The sequence below is a fragment of the Falco rusticolus genome, chromosome Z (assembly GCF_015220075.1).
Source record: "Falco rusticolus isolate bFalRus1 chromosome Z, bFalRus1.pri, whole genome shotgun sequence".
NCBI lineage: Eukaryota > Metazoa > Chordata > Aves > Falconiformes > Falconidae > Falco > Falco rusticolus.
The window spans coordinates 53633360-53650534 of record NC_051210.1 but is presented as its reverse complement, the minus strand read 5'-3'; the positions used below and the strand labels follow the sequence as shown (position 1 = coordinate 53650534).

Sequence of the window (17175 nt, the reverse complement as noted above, 5' to 3'; positions counted from 1 at the left end):
GGTTATAGTTTATGAGCTTAACAAGAGTCCAAAGGTGTATGAACACATTTCCCTGGATATGGGATGCAAGATGCATCAACTAAACATGCTTTGTCTGACAGCACTGAGGATTTGCTGTCATTGCATTTCAGAGGGGAAAGCATGGCTGCAGCTGAAGACAGTAGATCAAAATGTTGTAGTTAACTGACTAAGGGGCTGTAGATGGAAAAGGACCAAAAGGAAAGGAACAACCTGTTTTTCATGTTTATGATACATGAATTAAAAAGAAAAAGGCTTAAGCTACAGCAGGGAATCTTCAGGTTAGCTGTTATAAAAAAATCTCCTGATGGCAGGGATGTCAATGAGGTGGAAGAGATTAAGTTTATTATGGAGACTACATTTTACAAGGAAGTTGTTGAAAATGTGTTAGACAAAATTCATTAGGAATAACATGTTTTACTTTACCCTGTTTTCATCTACTGACATAAGTTATACATTTCATTTAACTGGATCAGTATGATTCTTTGGAGATGCCATTGTACTTTACAGGGTCTTGGAGGACAGGAGAAACAGCAGTTTAACAAGAAAGGGAATCATGTGTGGCATCTTTACAGTTGTCCATAAGAATAACCATTATATGATTTACTGTATATCCCTCTGCTATGGCTTGGCTGAACTCTGTTGCCTTGCTGTGTCAGACAGCTTCCTGTCTCATACAGGATGCTATTGCTGATGAAGTAAGTATGCAAATATAGAAGTGTGAAAACTGCTTTTTATAAGCATTCCTGTCCATATGACTTTGAATTTTGGCTAAGTGTAAAAAGTACTCAGACACAACCAAATGCATTCATTTAAAAATATAAATAAGTGTGAACAGACTTGAGTTTTGTGTGGTATTTATCCATGCAACAATAATTAATATACAGCTATGCCTGAGTAATAGTATACTATTCCAAAAAAGGTGATCCATATTTTGGATGTATGTACCAAGGGAAGCATGGTTGATTCACATTGACTTCAGGCTTTAGCTGTGGTTTCTAGCAGTGACTGAAACAGAGAAATAAAAAATAAACCAGTTTAGGAATGCTGGTTGCAGAACTCAGTTTCATTGTAAGCCAGAGGAAGTGTTTAGTCCAGTAACTGTGGATCTGATCTGTATTGGTATGAAAAAATTGCATCATCTCCACTAAAAAGCTAAAAGAAGAAATAAGCATTAATCTTCTACAACTTGTGAATTATACGGAGACATCTTACTTTATACAGATACTGGAAGAGTTTTCTTTTGTAATTCCAGAATGTTATGGAGATTTTTTTAAGCGATGAGCAATTTAAAATGGTCTAAGATTTAATTTAGATAAGTGTAAAATAATATGCTTAAGAAATTACTATTTAATGCAAATACAAAAGACAAAATTACTTGTTTGAAGGATTTGCAAAGTAATAGTGAATCAGAGATTGGATATGTTCTAACGTGATGGTCTATAATGAAGTCCATTCCTATCCTGATTTTTACACACAGGCTGACAGCAGACACGCATGGGTGCACAGACACTCCCTCTCTCTGTAAGAACATGGGTAATAATTGCTTATGTACATGCGATTTCACTACCATCCTTGGCAGGTACACCTGTATTAGGAATATGACTCTTTCTAAATATCAGGTCCCTGTGTGTGTTTGTATTTGGGGTTTTTTTGTTGTTTTTTTCCCCATTGCTTGCAGTGTGTTCAAAGTGCAGGTAAAGTAATAGCCGTGTTGCATGGATATAGGACAACGTATTGCAATGCAAGCATGATTTAAAAAATGGCTTTAATGGGCTTTAAGTCTGTGGTCCTTCCCACCTAGGTTTGCTGTGAACACTGGTGAAATTTTCTAGCTCTTATGGGCCTGAGTTGTTATAGCTTGTACCCAGCAGACGCTGAACAATTACTACCTGTCACCACTATCTACTTAACAAAGGTTTGTACAGGAGGTTTTTGAGAAGGGATTTTTAATTTGGTTCCTATAGGTCCTGACTAAAGAAAATCTTTCATCTGTTTCTAGCTGGTAATGAGGATATTTACAACACCTTTCTCTTTTCTCTGGGCTGCCTCCCCGGCCCCCTCCTTTTTTGTCCCCCCTCTTTTTATTTTTATTTTTGTTAAGCTAGTATGAAAGCTCTGCAGTTAGTAGGTAAGGATTATGACTTATGTCTCTTGCAGTGCCAAATTCACAAGTCATTGTTTTTACAGCACTTAAGAGACAGTATACCTTCAGAAAGAACTTGTTAGCAACGTCATCTTATATAAAGTCTCTCCCTGTGCTGTTGTAGCTTAATTTATCTTTAGGGCCTTGGAGACTCTGTAGTTGCATTAATAAGTTCCACAACAGATGATAAGATTAGGGTCTTTCTTAAAAGTAAAAAATACCTATTAGAAGCAGGAAAAGTTCATCATTATTCAAGTAATGAGTTTCGAAGTAAGCTGGCATAAGAACATCAAAGCTCATAAAATAGGAGAAAAACCACTGTTATTTTGCAAAACAGAGAGTCAGTCAGTTAAAGGATTTTTATGGCAAATATGAAGAAAGTGCTTCAATTCAAATCAAATATATTCCTAAGGTTTGCACAGGTGGAGATCCACTGAACTTTTACATTTGCATATGGAGAATGAAGCTTTTCCCCTGCAGAGATTTCTATTGAGTCAGACTCATGCTCTCTTCCCCAGTCTGCAGATATTATTCTACCTCTACGTTGTAAACTTCACGCTCCTGCAGAACTGCAAATGAGTTGGGGATCAGATCGTCAAGAAGTCCTGCATGGCTCCTTTTGTAGGAGATTGTGGTATTTGTCTCTTCCTGAATTGCTGTTCCATTTTAAGTATTATTTTCTGTGCTGCATAGCTCATTTATTTTGTTACTCTCATGTGGTCATGGAGATTTGTGCCCATCTGTTTTTACTGTGGTTTTTTTTTTCTTGCACCTCCAACTGTCATATATAAAACTAACAGGTTGGACCCATTCTGTTGGTCAGTATCTCACTATGGTGGCAGCCAGGCTTTGTTTATAAACAACACTTGATAGCAGAAAAGATGACCTATTCACTCAGGGTGTCAAAATCAGTCAAAGGAAGAGCTGAAGAAATAGGTCTTTCCTCTGTTGCTTTGTAAGCAAAATTCTAACATGAATCACATTGAAGAGGATGCAGTGCTGTAGGATTACTCTGTGGTTGTGCTGAGGTAGTCCTCAGGATTCCCGTGTAGCTGTAAAGATCTGCAGACTGTTTCATGCTGTAATTTTCACATAAAAGTGCTGCCTGTCAGCCCTGAATGCCAATTAGAAGCAATTTTCCCATAGCTGTAATAGTACTTTACTGGAAACAGTGCACTGTGCCCATTAACTGTTTAGTGGAATTTTTATGGTATTATTTCAGAGTAATTTCAGCATGGTGAATTAATGTGTATACAGCTTTAATAATATGATTCCTTAGCGTCTAGTTTAGGAAAGTCTTTACTTCACACTATGTAGTTCTGTAAATTTTCTAATTGAATAATATTTTTTTTTCACACTAAAATATAATGAGGATAAGAAAGTTAGTCATGGTTTTTCACAAGGCTTGAGAGTACATCTGTGTAGATGGCAGCACCTTGTTACCCTAATGACATCCAAAGAAGGACGACAGACAGAAGGAGAACATGAAGATGATTTGAATCACCTTGAAGAGTAGTTAAGGGAATTTAGTACATATGGCTTGGCAAAAAGTATACCAAGAAGTTTAAGATAAAGAATCAACAAATATTCGGAAGATAATTATGCATAAGAAAGGGAGGGCTGATTATGTATAGTGTCATCAAAGAGTAATGATTTGAAACTAAAATAGGAGGTTGTACCTTAGAATGAATTTGGTATGTGAGTCTAGAATGGCATGAAGTTTGTTGACTTGTTCTCTCTCTGACAGACAAGTGGAAGAGTAAATAGCATTAGGGTTATTCTGGTTCCTGCCATTTCACTTTATGTCAAGAGAGTGGGCACCTAGAAGAGAAAGAGAATAAATAACCTCCTGTTCCTGTGTCTTTTCCTCTTTCCATCCATCCCTCCCTTTATCCCTGTCCCCTCCGTCCCTTCCTCCTTCCCGTGTTCTCCCTTTCACTTGTTCTCTCCACAGCCCCTACACCCCCAGTGAGCTTCTGTCTTGTGTTGGGCTTGATACAAGAGCAGGTTTCCTAACATGTGGCAAGAGAACTTCACAAAGATGCAGCTAATTGAATACAAATGTTGGGTTTGGAAGAAACAGTTTTACTTATTCTCCAAACAGCCAAATGGAAAAATCCTATACAGTGATGTCCTTCCCCATCTGAGCTGTTCCCTCTGTTGAAGGGGCTACCAAAAAATGTAAACAATACAAGCTGAAGCTCCCACTCAGTGCTGCAATAGCAGCCTCCTTATGTTCCATTTTTCTTCTTTATGTGATGAAACTACCTGTTCCTGCTTGGTCCCCTTTGAATACCTGAAGGAATTGGTATTCTGAGCCTTTATGGATTTCTTGATTTCATAGTCAGTGTTTATTATTACAAAGGCAACTGTGATCTGGAACATGTTAGGTCCCGTCCCAAGGCTCTTGTGGTAAAGTAATGAATCTCAATTCTCTTATTCACAACTCTACAATAATACTAAATATATTAAAAGGATAATATGTCAGAGGATAGGTTGCCTGTTCTCCGTGGTTTTGGTAGGTGAAGCAAAAAATTTGCTTGAATTGCAAAGAAAATCCATTTGTCACAAGGAGGTATTTTTTTTAGTTAGGAAAGGTTATTCTCATAGGAAATGTAATAAAGCATTCAGTTAAGATTTCTGGCAGACATTGATAATCTTCATTATTGGAACTTTTAATATGAGATCAGACTGAAGTATTACATAACAATTCTTTGGTGCTTTTTGGTGGGTTTTTTTTTTTTTTTGAAAGTTTGAGGTGGGGTTTGTTTGTTTGTTTTTTCTCCTGCAAGGGCAACTTTAAATTTCAGAGTTTCAGGAGACAAGCTTTCTTTCTGAGGATAGATATACAGGCACAGTATATCCTGACTTCATTTGGTACATTTGATTTTTTGTAGAGAAAGATGGAGACAGCAAGAAAAAACTCCTAACATTGGAAACTTTTCATCTGTTCCTGTGAGGGGACAAGGGAAAAAAAAAAATAAAGGGGAAGGATCCACCCAAAAAGCAAAGGGAACGATCAGTGGGATAATACTGATTTGTAATCAGTCAGGAAAACTTACTTTTTTTCTACACTATTCTTATTTTTAGGAGTGTTGTCTCTGCAATTTGAGAGGTGGTGCATTAAAGCAAACTACTGACAAGAAGTAAGTAACATATACTTCGGGATTGTATGTGCTTGTTTTAAACTTTTCCCCTATCCATGCCCATGGATGTACAAAGCATTTGTAAACCTAATTACTTGAGAGTGTCCCTTTAAGCTGAATTGTTGCAGAATTAAGATTACTACTACTGAAATGTGCCACTGGCATTTTGTGAAATAGTTACATGCTAAAATGTACATTTGTTTTAGTATTTGCACAGTTACTTGTTCCAAATATTGTTCTGCTGGCCTTTGTGTAAACGAAGTAAATGAGAGCTCATTTGTCATTGTTTGCTTATTTGTCATTTTTCATTGTTTGTCTTATCAAACAGTGAAGTGTATTTTCTTCTTTGATTCTAGAAATTTCCATTACGGAGTTTAATACAGTACCTTTGAACTTCAGAAACAGTATTTTTAATTAATTTGAATCATACTGAAATAAGTTTAGGTTTTGAAGTGTGTTTCCATAAATACACTTCTATCATACACTGTCAAAAATAGTATTGTTACATTATGTTATTAATAGCATCCGTATTTTGCTTTCTACTTGGATGGCAGAACACTATAGCAAATAACGCTACCAGATAAAATGCAAAATGTTGCAGCTTAATATTTTTTCAAGTCCCAAAGTGGAAGAGTCTTTGTGTGTTTTGACTATTCTCAGAATTAATTATTTTAGTAACTTTGCAATATCAAGTAGATCTCTTTCTTTAACCCTTTGGTTTAACCCTTTAACCCTTAGTGATAAGAGATGATCTAGTTGCCACATTCTTTCCACTTAACAGGCAAGAATTTATTTATCAGTGATTTGCATTTGGTTATATGGCCCTTGGAAATTGTCATCGGGAGGTTTTATGTGAAACTCGCAGGCCAGATCTTACCTTCAGAAAGCATTAATATTGTAACCATTTTAATGGAGGTTTTGACCAACACATAAGAACTCTAGCTGCTTTTTAGTTCTGTTTTTTCAAACTCCCCTAAATTTGATACTTGCTTTTGTCACTAACACAACAAAAAATCCCAAAATGAACCAAACAAAAGTGTCACATCAATAGAATTTATTATGCCCTTTTGGTATTTGCTGCTGATAGAGTGCATGTTGCATCTTTGATAATACATACATCTGTTTTGTAGGTCAATTAAATGTTTTAAATGTTTTGTAAGTTTTATTAATAGGAAAAAAATCCACAGAAGTTTACAAAAAGCGACTTTCTCTGCATAACTATACTTAAAGTATTTGGTTTTGCATTATATCCCTTTGTAGGTTACTGTTACAGATTTATGAAATGAGTGTTCTGTAGAAATTATTCAACTCTTGTTTTCCTGTTTCCGTAACACCTTACAGTTGCTGCACATTGTTGAGTCTTTCATCTGCTTTTCACCATTAGCTGCCTTTTTGAACTTGTGAGTTTTTGGAAGAGTATGTTCCAAATGTGTCTTTTTTTCTCCAACAAGTGTAAAATCCAACATGTGCATTTCCTTCCCTCCTTTCCCTCTCATATACCGATTAGAGATATAGGATGAGCATTAGATTTAAAAGCTAATGAATCAAATGTGGTGGCGGTGGTGAGGATAACAATTTGCCATATAGGAGAGCTGAGATTCCTTCTTTTCAGCAGAATACAGCAATTCCTTTGAGTCTGTTAGGTTGAGAGATGCCAGAGTATAAAGGTTTGGGTGAAGATTTATTGAAGAGGCATTTTATTTATAGCATTTCTGCCCCATAAAGCTTAGATGATAAGACAATGTAGTTTTGCAGGTGAGCAGGCAGCAATGAAAAGAAAAAGATTCTTATTAAAAGTTAAAAAGAAGTCCCAAAGCAGGACTTTTTTCTGTAAGTTAGAACATAAACAAAACTGTCACCATAATAAAATGATAGATCTACAAGCTTTATCTGCTTTTATTTGGGCTGAACTCTATAACTTGCTAATTGATATGTCATCTTTACTTACAGCTCTTATTTCACACTTCAGCCAATACAACTTTAATGTCACATGACAGCAGTTTGTTTAGTCCCTGTGTGTCATATTATATCTTTCCAGATATTTTTGTCAAAGATGAGTTATTGAAATAGCACCACTCTAATGCAGGAAAGAGAAATTATTTCTGTTCTGCTGCATCACCCTCTATCTCTTTCAGCTCCAGCCTGCATTCATGTTAATCTGCTAAGATGCTCATATAAGTGTGTCTCTGGAGATTGACAGAAAGTGGAGTGAGGCAAGCATTCAGGGCTTACAAAAAAGAGCAAATGGGGTAATGAGACAAGATGTGCAGTGAAAGACATGTAAGAATAAGGCAAATATGAATTAAAGAATGGAAGTGTTTCCCTTTTTTCAGATATACTAGTAGTCTACCCTGAAAAAGATTTTGGAAGAAGTCTCATAAGGCTACTCTTGGGTTAATAAAAATGTCATTACCTTCTCTTTTACTTCATATAATATGCACTTTCAGTATTAATTTCAAACTTTTTGAAGTTTCATTTGGCCTTTCTTATTTTGAGATTTGTGTATTGAACCAGCATTTGGAGGATATAGCAGTGCTTTCTCGTGAGTATAGGAAACACACGGCATCGTCTGACAAGCTTCCTGACGTTGCACCAAATTCTTAGGTGAAGTACTGGTCTTAGTTGCTTGACAGGTGCTTTCACTGCTAAAGGGGATCCAGTTCATGTTGGGCATTACAGTCACAGCCTGATCAGTTGCTGCTTCTGTGCCTTTGTGTCTGTAAACAGGTCTTGTTTTACACTTTGATAAAAGCATGGCTGTGATCTAGTGTGTGGCCTAGAAATAGTTACTCAGCTCTGAGTAATATTAATACAAAATGCTGTAGGTAATAAACTGCACATGTATCAAATAGCGTGGTCTTTACATATATACCTGGATAGCACGAATACAAAATCTTTGTCCTTAATAAACTGAACATGAAAGATATTTTAAAAATTGTTGTAATAAACCCCAGTATGAAATTATATTTATACAAAGTGGTAGTGTTGTAAGGTTTGTTAAGTATGTTTCAAATGAGCTTAGGAAATCCTAATAAGGAAATATCTACAGGTGTTTGCATTTAAAAAAACACCCAAAACATACAGAAAGCAAGTAACAAAATACTTTAAACACTTGTATTTCTCTGAGTTTTTTTGGTAGTATTCTTGACTTGTCGCTTTTCACAGGTGGGCACATGTAATATGTGCAATTGCCATCCCAGAAGTCAAATTTGGTAATGTCGCAGAACGAACTCCGATAGACACTACCAGAATACCTTTGCAAAGATTAAAATTGGTGAGTCGTATATTCATGTATGTGTTACATATTCTTTGCTATTATGGTGTTCCAATATTTTACATATATTAAAAATCGGGATTGTGATGGTTATTGCCAGGTACAGAGCAGTAAATCATGTTTAATGCAAGAGATAAATAACCAGGGGTTTATCCAGTTGGGCTTTTTGACATATAATGGCAATTCATTAACACTGTTACTAGCTTTTGTTATTTTATTAAAAGAAGTTTGAACCTGTCCTCTCCCAAAAGAAGAATAGCAAACTTGAGCAGTGTCAGCTGTGAAAGTTTCAGTTTTGGAATTGTGTTGGTGATGAAAGTGTTGAAACCCAGACAGACTGGGAATATCACAGTGTACATGTTTGTGGGGTCTTTCTATGATGTATTTCTGCCTCAAGGAGCTATTTATGAAGGTTAAAGGATGTATGATCTGGGCTTTTTACATGAAATCTTTACCATCTGAGTGTTGAAAAATGGGCACAAAAGACATTATATTGGATGGAAAAAAGCCTCTTTCTGAGGAATTTCAGAAGCTGTTGCAAAACATAAATAAAAGTGCAGCTACTAAACAGTTGCACCCTGCGTTATGTCTAGAATAACAGTGAAGGTTGAGGTACACAAGCAGAAGATATGCATAAATGCGAAATAAGAGTATTGTCACTGCTGTGTTATGTGAGAATTAATTTGTCAGCATGTGCATCACTGTGGTGTCATCTGATAGAAAGTGATTACTAGCCCATTCAAAATCTTAGGGAAAAGATACCATAAATTTCCCAGATGTGCCCTACACTATTGCCAGAGTGGTTCTTGGTCTACCTGACCTTGTACTTGCTCGTTTTGAACTTTTCATTACATTTTTATTTTATTTAATTCATTACATTTTTGTGTGTTTTGTAGCTGTATTTCTAAATGTGGAGGTGCAACTTTGAGTGGTTTAAATTGATAGCCTGTCCTTCAAATGGTGTTCTGTTCTAAATTTTTGTTCAAAATTTTATTTTGTTTTCACATGTCTTTTTAAAAATAATGAAAACCACATTTCTGAAGGGTGTATATAACTTTTCATAAAAAGATTTCTTCCTAATCCGAAAATAAAACCAGTAGAAGCACTGAGAAATAACTTAATATTTTCATTCTTACTTTTTGAGGATCTTAAACAGTCACAGACATGTGTGTGATTGGAAATTGTTAATTCAGGGGTTGAAAACACAGAAATGTTTAATTTACCAGATGTTGAAATTAATTATCTGGACTGTCCGTGACTTCAGCTGTGTAAGAGTAATGGGAGTCTTTTAAAGAAACTTAGATTAATTTTAAATTGTTGATTATGAAGTTATGGAGCCAAAATTTGTGAAGTTACATGATTTACAATTCCTAGGTCATTTATGCTGAATATGAAGCAACTGTGTTTACTATGCTTATCAGTTTTTTGGAACTGAGAGCTTTTTCTTCTGTTCTTTCCCTCAATTGATAGAAGACTGCTTATAGTCCTTAGTGCTTTTTCAGTTCTTGAAGCCTTCTTCAATGCGAAATGACATTTAAACACTACAGATTGTATTAAGCTGTATATATCCTTTTGGTCCCCTGTGAGTCCGTGAATGTTTAGAAATACAGTACTTGCTTTCCTTAATGCTGTTTTTAAAGTAAAAGAGTTTATACGTTTGAGTGGAATTGAATGTTGTGATGAAGGAGCTCAGCTGAATACAGTAAAAAATGAGAGGCCTGGTACTTTATAACAGCCATAAATGCACTATTGCTGCAGGTAGTGGACAGCCTTACTGTGAGGCTAGGAAGCACTATAATCCTGGTTTGGCTCATTAAACCTTACTTTTCCAAGACTAAGTTTCTGACATTGAATTTGTAATGAAATAGCTAGGCTTGTACTGATTTAAGAGAAGTAGGCAGTTGGACCATTTCAAAAGGCTCAATAATGATTTAATGTCAATAGACCAATGAAATGCTGCTCCTTGGGTAAAGGGGCAGTGAAAAATCTGCTCTACAACCACCAGCAGTCTGTCTGCTTTTAAATTTGGGCTTTTGTTTCAAATAAGTTGCTGTACCTGATGGTTTTACAGTTTCTGTTTAACAGTGAACATGCTAGCTAAACTAAGTCTCCTGAATAACATTGTAATATTCTGTATTCTTTAAAAAAATATTTAATAAAAATAGATATGAGATGGAATTGTATGGATAGTTTGTAGCCTTGTGTATAAGATTCTTTTTGGTATATTATTTCTCTAGTTTTCTGAAACATGGGGTTCCTACTTCTCCAAAGAGATTGCTGTCAATAACACTGTGTATATATGCCACATCATTCTCAAAGCAAATGTGATCCTTATGTTAGTCTTTGTTTCCCGATTGTTGATGCTACTGAATAACACTTATGCTCTTATACCCACTGACATTGTGTTCTTTTGTATCAAGGGAACCCCAGGAATTATATTCAAATTAACTCTGTTTCTTTCTCTAGGAATTCTGGTCCCTTCTTCCCCCCACTTGGCCCCACTGCCATTCTTACCTTTCATTCCTCTCCATTATTGTATACTGTGTTATTTGGAGTAGACAGCTGATACCATCTGTCTTGCTGTTAACTTCTGTAAAAGCCTGCTGAGTGATTCACACTTTGACAGTAGCTCAGTGAGTCTGTGAGGAATTGATTCAGGCCAGTCTTCCCCTTTGAAATTGTGAGGATCGCCAATACTGCTTTTCATCAGCCAATTCTTGCTTCACAGCTATCCTGTTTGTTAGGTTAAGCATGTCTTTGTTCACCAGTCTCCATCATTCTAAGCCAGAGAGTATTCATTGTATAAGCAAAGGCAAGTTTTGTACATTTTTGGTATTAAGCCTTCACAAGCAATAATTTTTTAAAAAAAATAGATTTTTGAGCCTGTCTTTATAATGCTTTTTATGTTAAAGCGCAGGATAGCTAATAAATCTGGGATATCCTACTATGCCATTTCTCCTTTACAATACTTGGGAGGTGTTCTGATGATTTTTTTTTTTAATTGAGCAGAAAGCAATGGAAAACAAATACAACAGAATAGTTCACATTCTAGTGTGCAACCATACCAGAACTAGATCTTACAATGTCTTACAATGTAGAAGCAAATAGTTCTAGTTGTTTAAAACATTTCTCTTTCTATCCCCATCCTCCAGCTTCTGCCCTCTCCTCCTTTTCTCCACCACACCCCCCCGCCCCTCCCTTCACCCCTCTCTCTCTGAAATGGTAGGAAACCCATATAAGCAGAACATCTACTGTTTTCAGAGATATGTAGAGGCTGACCTGACATTTTTAGTGTAGCATCTACAAATGAGTATCAAAGGAAATACAAAGTCAATGTTTTATTTTTGACAAATAAAGTCTGTGCAAACATGAGCATATTTGTAGGCTGGTTATTATTGCTTGGCTAGTATGTATACTGATCGCTGTTAAATAGTTTTCATTCAGTAGACATTTTGGGTTGGAATCATTGTGTTTCCTGTTAATATTTCCGTTATTAAACATTCAGTATATACTCATCTGTTCCAGAGTAAAAATCAATATTTGTATTATACTTACGGTAGCTCACAGATTTAAAATTGTTTTATGAAACTATTTCATGTCTGCAAGTTAGTGAGTTTTTATAGAATGCCAAAATGTTTTCATATTTCCCTAGTTTTTTTATGTGCCAAGTTCTTTTATGTGCCATGTTCCATTATTGCTGAAAATTTTAGTGACAGTGAAATGTTCATTAAAAATTAATTCTCTTGAAAGTTGTTCTTTAATGTTAGGGGATGAAAACAGTCTAAATCAATAGTAATAGAAGATTTTGGTGCTTTGTCTTTCATAGGGGAATGCGAAAGAAAAGAATGTGATACATTCTGTGTTGAAATAAAACAGGTTGTATCATCACTTATATTTTTGGGGACTCCAGCTGACTTTAATGTGAAAGTAAAAGGCCTCCCAGGCAACCTCAGTGTAGAGTGCATCCCACAAAGACTCTATAACCTGTAGTTTCTCCACTTTACCTCTCTGTGACTATACCTTTTCTTTTTTTTTGAAACTTATGTGACTGGGAGAATGAGATTGTCCTGGTTTATTTTGTCAGAGAGTCAGGCTTTTTTCCTTTATTTTAGATTCAGCTGGGATGGTCACATCCATCAGACACTTTGAGTTCCAGTAGCCATGTGGAATGACAATTTGTGATTATCAAGCTAGGAAACAAACGTTGAATTCAGATATTTATGCACAGGTTCTAAAATTAAGTGGCTGAGGGGGATATGCCTTACCATATCATGTTTTAAAATAATATTTTACATAAGCTACAGTGTGCTAGCTGTTTTGCAGACACTTAGTTCAGATGGTCTCTGTTCCAGTGGTCTCTAATTCTAACAGACATATGAGCAAACATGAAAAGATGGGAAATGCACAAATGCCAGCTTAGGTAGGATTTAATCACAGTGAAAACATTAGGAGCAGATAAAGAGGAGGCAAAGTTGGTGAGAAGTGATGATATGGAGGGGGACCACATGCAGTTAGTCTAAAACTATATCTAGAGTTTCAGCTGGTGGCGATTTAGAACAAGCCTGTGGTTTGAAGGAGAGCTAAAGCCATGAATGAGTGTAGTGTGAGCTTCCATCCCAATACAGCTTAACAGCATCTAAGTTTACTCAAAGCAGATAAAGCTTAGGTTTCTAACTGAGCTTAGCTTTATGTATTTTATTTATTTTATTTTTGTTTTGTTCCATATGTCCTTAAGTCTCCAAGAGAAGCTTGGATGTAAACTCCTGCTTTTTGGAAATCTGTTTTCCCTGGCTATTTATTCATATGAGGCTTTGGGTCATAGAAAACGTGGATTCCTGTGTCTGTCAAAGTCAACTATAAAACTCGATTTTACTTTGGGAAGGGAAAATCTTTTCCCCAAGTACCTAGATAGTCTCTGCTTTCAAAACAGTGTTAATTACTCAGCTTTAATTATATGTATGAACTATAGCTGCATGAAAAAGTCTCTGGAGATGAAAAAAACAGACTCCTCTCACACATAAACTCAGCCTTTAAAAGAAAGAATTTGCTTGTCTATTATTCTATTTTACTAAAGCATAGGACTTAAAAATAGAATAAAATAAAAGCCCTTACTACTCTATGGACAAGGAATCCAAGACAGCAGGAATATTGAGCCTAGTATCATTTACCCTTGTTAGACATGTAATTTATAATGAACAGTAGACATTGTAAATGAGTGTTTAAACATTTCATCTTTAACAAAATAAACATTTAAATAGAATCATTAGCAGCTGTTCCTAAACCTGTATATTTAAGATGTCAATTCTAAACTAATGTTTTGAGTAGAATACATATCAACTCAAAAGCAAAGTATGTTATCTGCTTTTGGTATTTTAAATGTTTTAAAATGCTTGGGTACTGGAGTGACTGTCCTTACAGGCAGTCACTGCAATGCTGTACTGAAGCATGCACACAAGATGCCATTGTTTCTTCATCTGTAGAGTTTCCTATTATTTTTTACATTTGAAATCCTATTTCTCCAACAAAATAGAGGTAGAAAATGAGTTTTGGAATAGCTGAAGTTGCCCTGAAGGTTTTGATGACCTCAAATTTGTATTTGACAAGTGAACCGAGTATAAGCACAAGTGTACTCTGAGTGAGGAACATTATTTTGAAAAGAAATTTACACTGTGATGATGACTGATCTACAAGCCTTTCAGTATCTGGCTGAAGCCATAAAGTTCTTTTTAGAAGCCTATACAGTTTAAAATTTGCACCTGAAGGCAAATAATAGTGAGCTTGAAAGCCAAAGATTATAGTATTGAAAGGTACATCAATTCTGAAAATACAGATGTTTCTTTGTGGTATGCCACTAAAGAATGGAATCAAGGCAAAAATGTGCATGAGCTTTTAAAAGAATGAGCAAATATTCTCCTCCCTGTCATTCTATTTTAATGATATATGAAACCTAAAAAAGGATTAAAGACATTTGAGGATATTGCTTATCTTCTGTGTTCTAATTTGTAATGAAATTAATTTGTTAAACTAAGTGGGGTAGTAGAACTATTGCAGTAGTTTGTGAAAGAGTAAAGAAACACTTGTAGTGATGTATACCAGTATTGCTATGCATTTCTGTTAATACAAAGATGTATTGATTACTTTCCAACACTTCCAAAATTATTGGTGGAAGAACAGCTGAGGAGAGTCATTACACTGTAGATAAATTCACACATTAACTAACTCATTGCACACATTCACAGGCAATGGGAGCAAAGTAGACAGAAATCTTGAGACAGATTTTAAAGTATTTCCAAATTACTAGTTATGTTAATTTCATTAGCAGTTATGAAACTGTTAATGAAATAGCTTTAAACAGCACACTTTTTGATTTTAAAAGTTAAAACTAAAAATGATGCAATAGTTGATCAGTGCAATATAAAATTCATTAAAATTGTAGTAACTCATTAAAATCATGTACAAAATACGATTTAGTGTTGATGCTTTAGTTACAGCATTCATAAGATTTTTAATAAGTATGTTAGAAGAATGTACATTGCTGGCTGTATAGTACTTACTGTTACACTAATTTGCTACGATGAACAGATCCTATTGCAAACAGTTATATTTGTATCTTGCAGTGGTACCACTATCAAGTCTTATGAAAGATACCAAAATGTTAGATATGCATGACTGTAAATAATGTCTGAAGATATGGACATGTCTGTAAGAATGAAAGCAGAGTGTTTAAAATGTTAGTTAGTTCTCTGAGTATCTTTTTACTTGCACAGAGAACTATGCACAAGAAAATGATGTGGTTTTTTTCTTTTTTTCTATAAAAGTCCTTTGAAATTTGTAAAGATCTTAATAATTTATAGTTCACAATAAGATGTGTAGGTCTGACAGAGCCAGGTCTATGTTTTGCCATTCATCTCTGTCTATACAATATGTATTAGTGCGTAAGTGAGATCATGTATGAGTGGCTTTTTTGTGCCCACAAACTAATGCACAGTAATGCAATGACTGCGTAAGAAAGGTAACTTATAAGTTAAACAGGTAGATGTCCAGAGGTGAATATCATTAAAGACCTAAATTAAATATTGAGTTTTTAATTGAATAATAAGGTTGAGAGTGAAGAATAATTTCATAGATAGTATTCTACATTGTTAAGCATGGAATAGCTCTCATGGTTCTAATGATTTGATGACAGCAAAGCAGCAACTGAATAACACAAGGATTACAAGTTATCTAAGTGGTTTTACTTCCCATCAGTAAAAAATTTATAACATTCTAAATGTAAAAAAACATATATACTGCTGAAGCTATGTACTTTTATTTTGGCCTATGTTTATTTAAATCTCATGATAAAGTTTTCAAAAGTGCTTCCATGCCTAAAGATCAGAGTCAACTTTCAAATATGATTTGAACATTTGGGGACAGTAATACTTCTTATCCAAAAGAGAAAAAGGGCTTGTGATTGTATTTCATCTCAAAGCTTAATTTTTCATTGGTATTCATTTGAAAGATCTTCTAATTTGGCCAATAATATAGCAGATCCTATTGGGATCTCCTTCTGTGGTTATTCATCTGAACTTTGCACACCCTGTAGTATTTGATAATTCACTGTATGCCTTATTTTACCTTTTTGGTTATTAATACTGGTGTCACTGTGTTGCTGAGAAAAATACTACCTAATATCTGTGTAAGATTTTGAAAATACAATGATCCAGTAAGTTGTTAAGAGTTACTTTATGTTCATATATATATATATCTCCTTTATATATAAGAACTTTATGTTCTTTTATATATATATATATATAAACTATATGTTTTTTATATATATATGGGAGAGATGAACAATGGGTACTGGTGGACATCGGGATTTAGTTATGAATTAACATTTAGACTGTGGGGGTTTTTGAACCTGATTTTTTTGGCTTAATTGCATATAAAATTTTTCTCTAGAAAGACATTTCTGTATGTAAAATGATATGTCACATATAAGGGGAAAGAAAAATTGTGAGAATTAAAACAGCTAGGAAAGAGGCAGAAATGTGTCTGCTGATGTAAGTATAATAAGTAGCAAGGATTAAATGTGTCCAGTGGTTGCAGAATCTAAATGATGTTTTAGGAAATGGGGAGAAAGAAAACTGATACCAGGATTGTATCTGTAAGAAGATAATTTGGAGACAGTGTAATCCAGGAAAGCTTATCTCTGATCACTACATGCACAAGCTATAAAGGCCGTTTATTGTTTTTGGTTTCCTTGTTGCTTGCATTGTTTTCGTACTGATTGAATACACAGCAAACCAAGGTATTTTTAAATGCAATTTTAAAAGAGAAAGAAGTCTTCCATAATCTTGTATCATTTCTGTGTCCAGGATAAGCTATTTTGAACTGGACCATCACTGCAATTATTACCAGTTTGATTTATAAGTTAATACACCATTAGGGTGTATTTTCAATCTTCTAGAAATGTACCTTTTTAGTATCCATAAGTCTTAGGGAGTTTTGAATAAATTTTTGTATCCTGTTGACTATTTACACATTACATAAGTAAGAATTTTAAAATTTAAAGCTGCTCAGTGGAAAAGGGCCTGGGGGTCCTGGTCGGC

General features: G+C 34.9%; 1 protein-coding gene across 2 annotated transcripts in view; it reads left to right on the top strand.

Annotated features, from left to right (window-relative positions):
- The window catches only part of KDM4C (lysine demethylase 4C), a 275997-nt gene that overhangs the window by 182993 nt on the left and 75829 nt on the right, over positions 1-17175 (top strand). For both annotated transcript variants that reach the window (XM_037373478.1, XM_037373479.1), the window contains exons 16-17: positions 5255-5310; positions 8476-8584. In XM_037373478.1, the coding sequence (XP_037229375.1) occupies positions 5255-5310; positions 8476-8584 (165 nt within the window). The remainder of the gene's footprint in view (positions 1-5254; positions 5311-8475; positions 8585-17175) is intronic.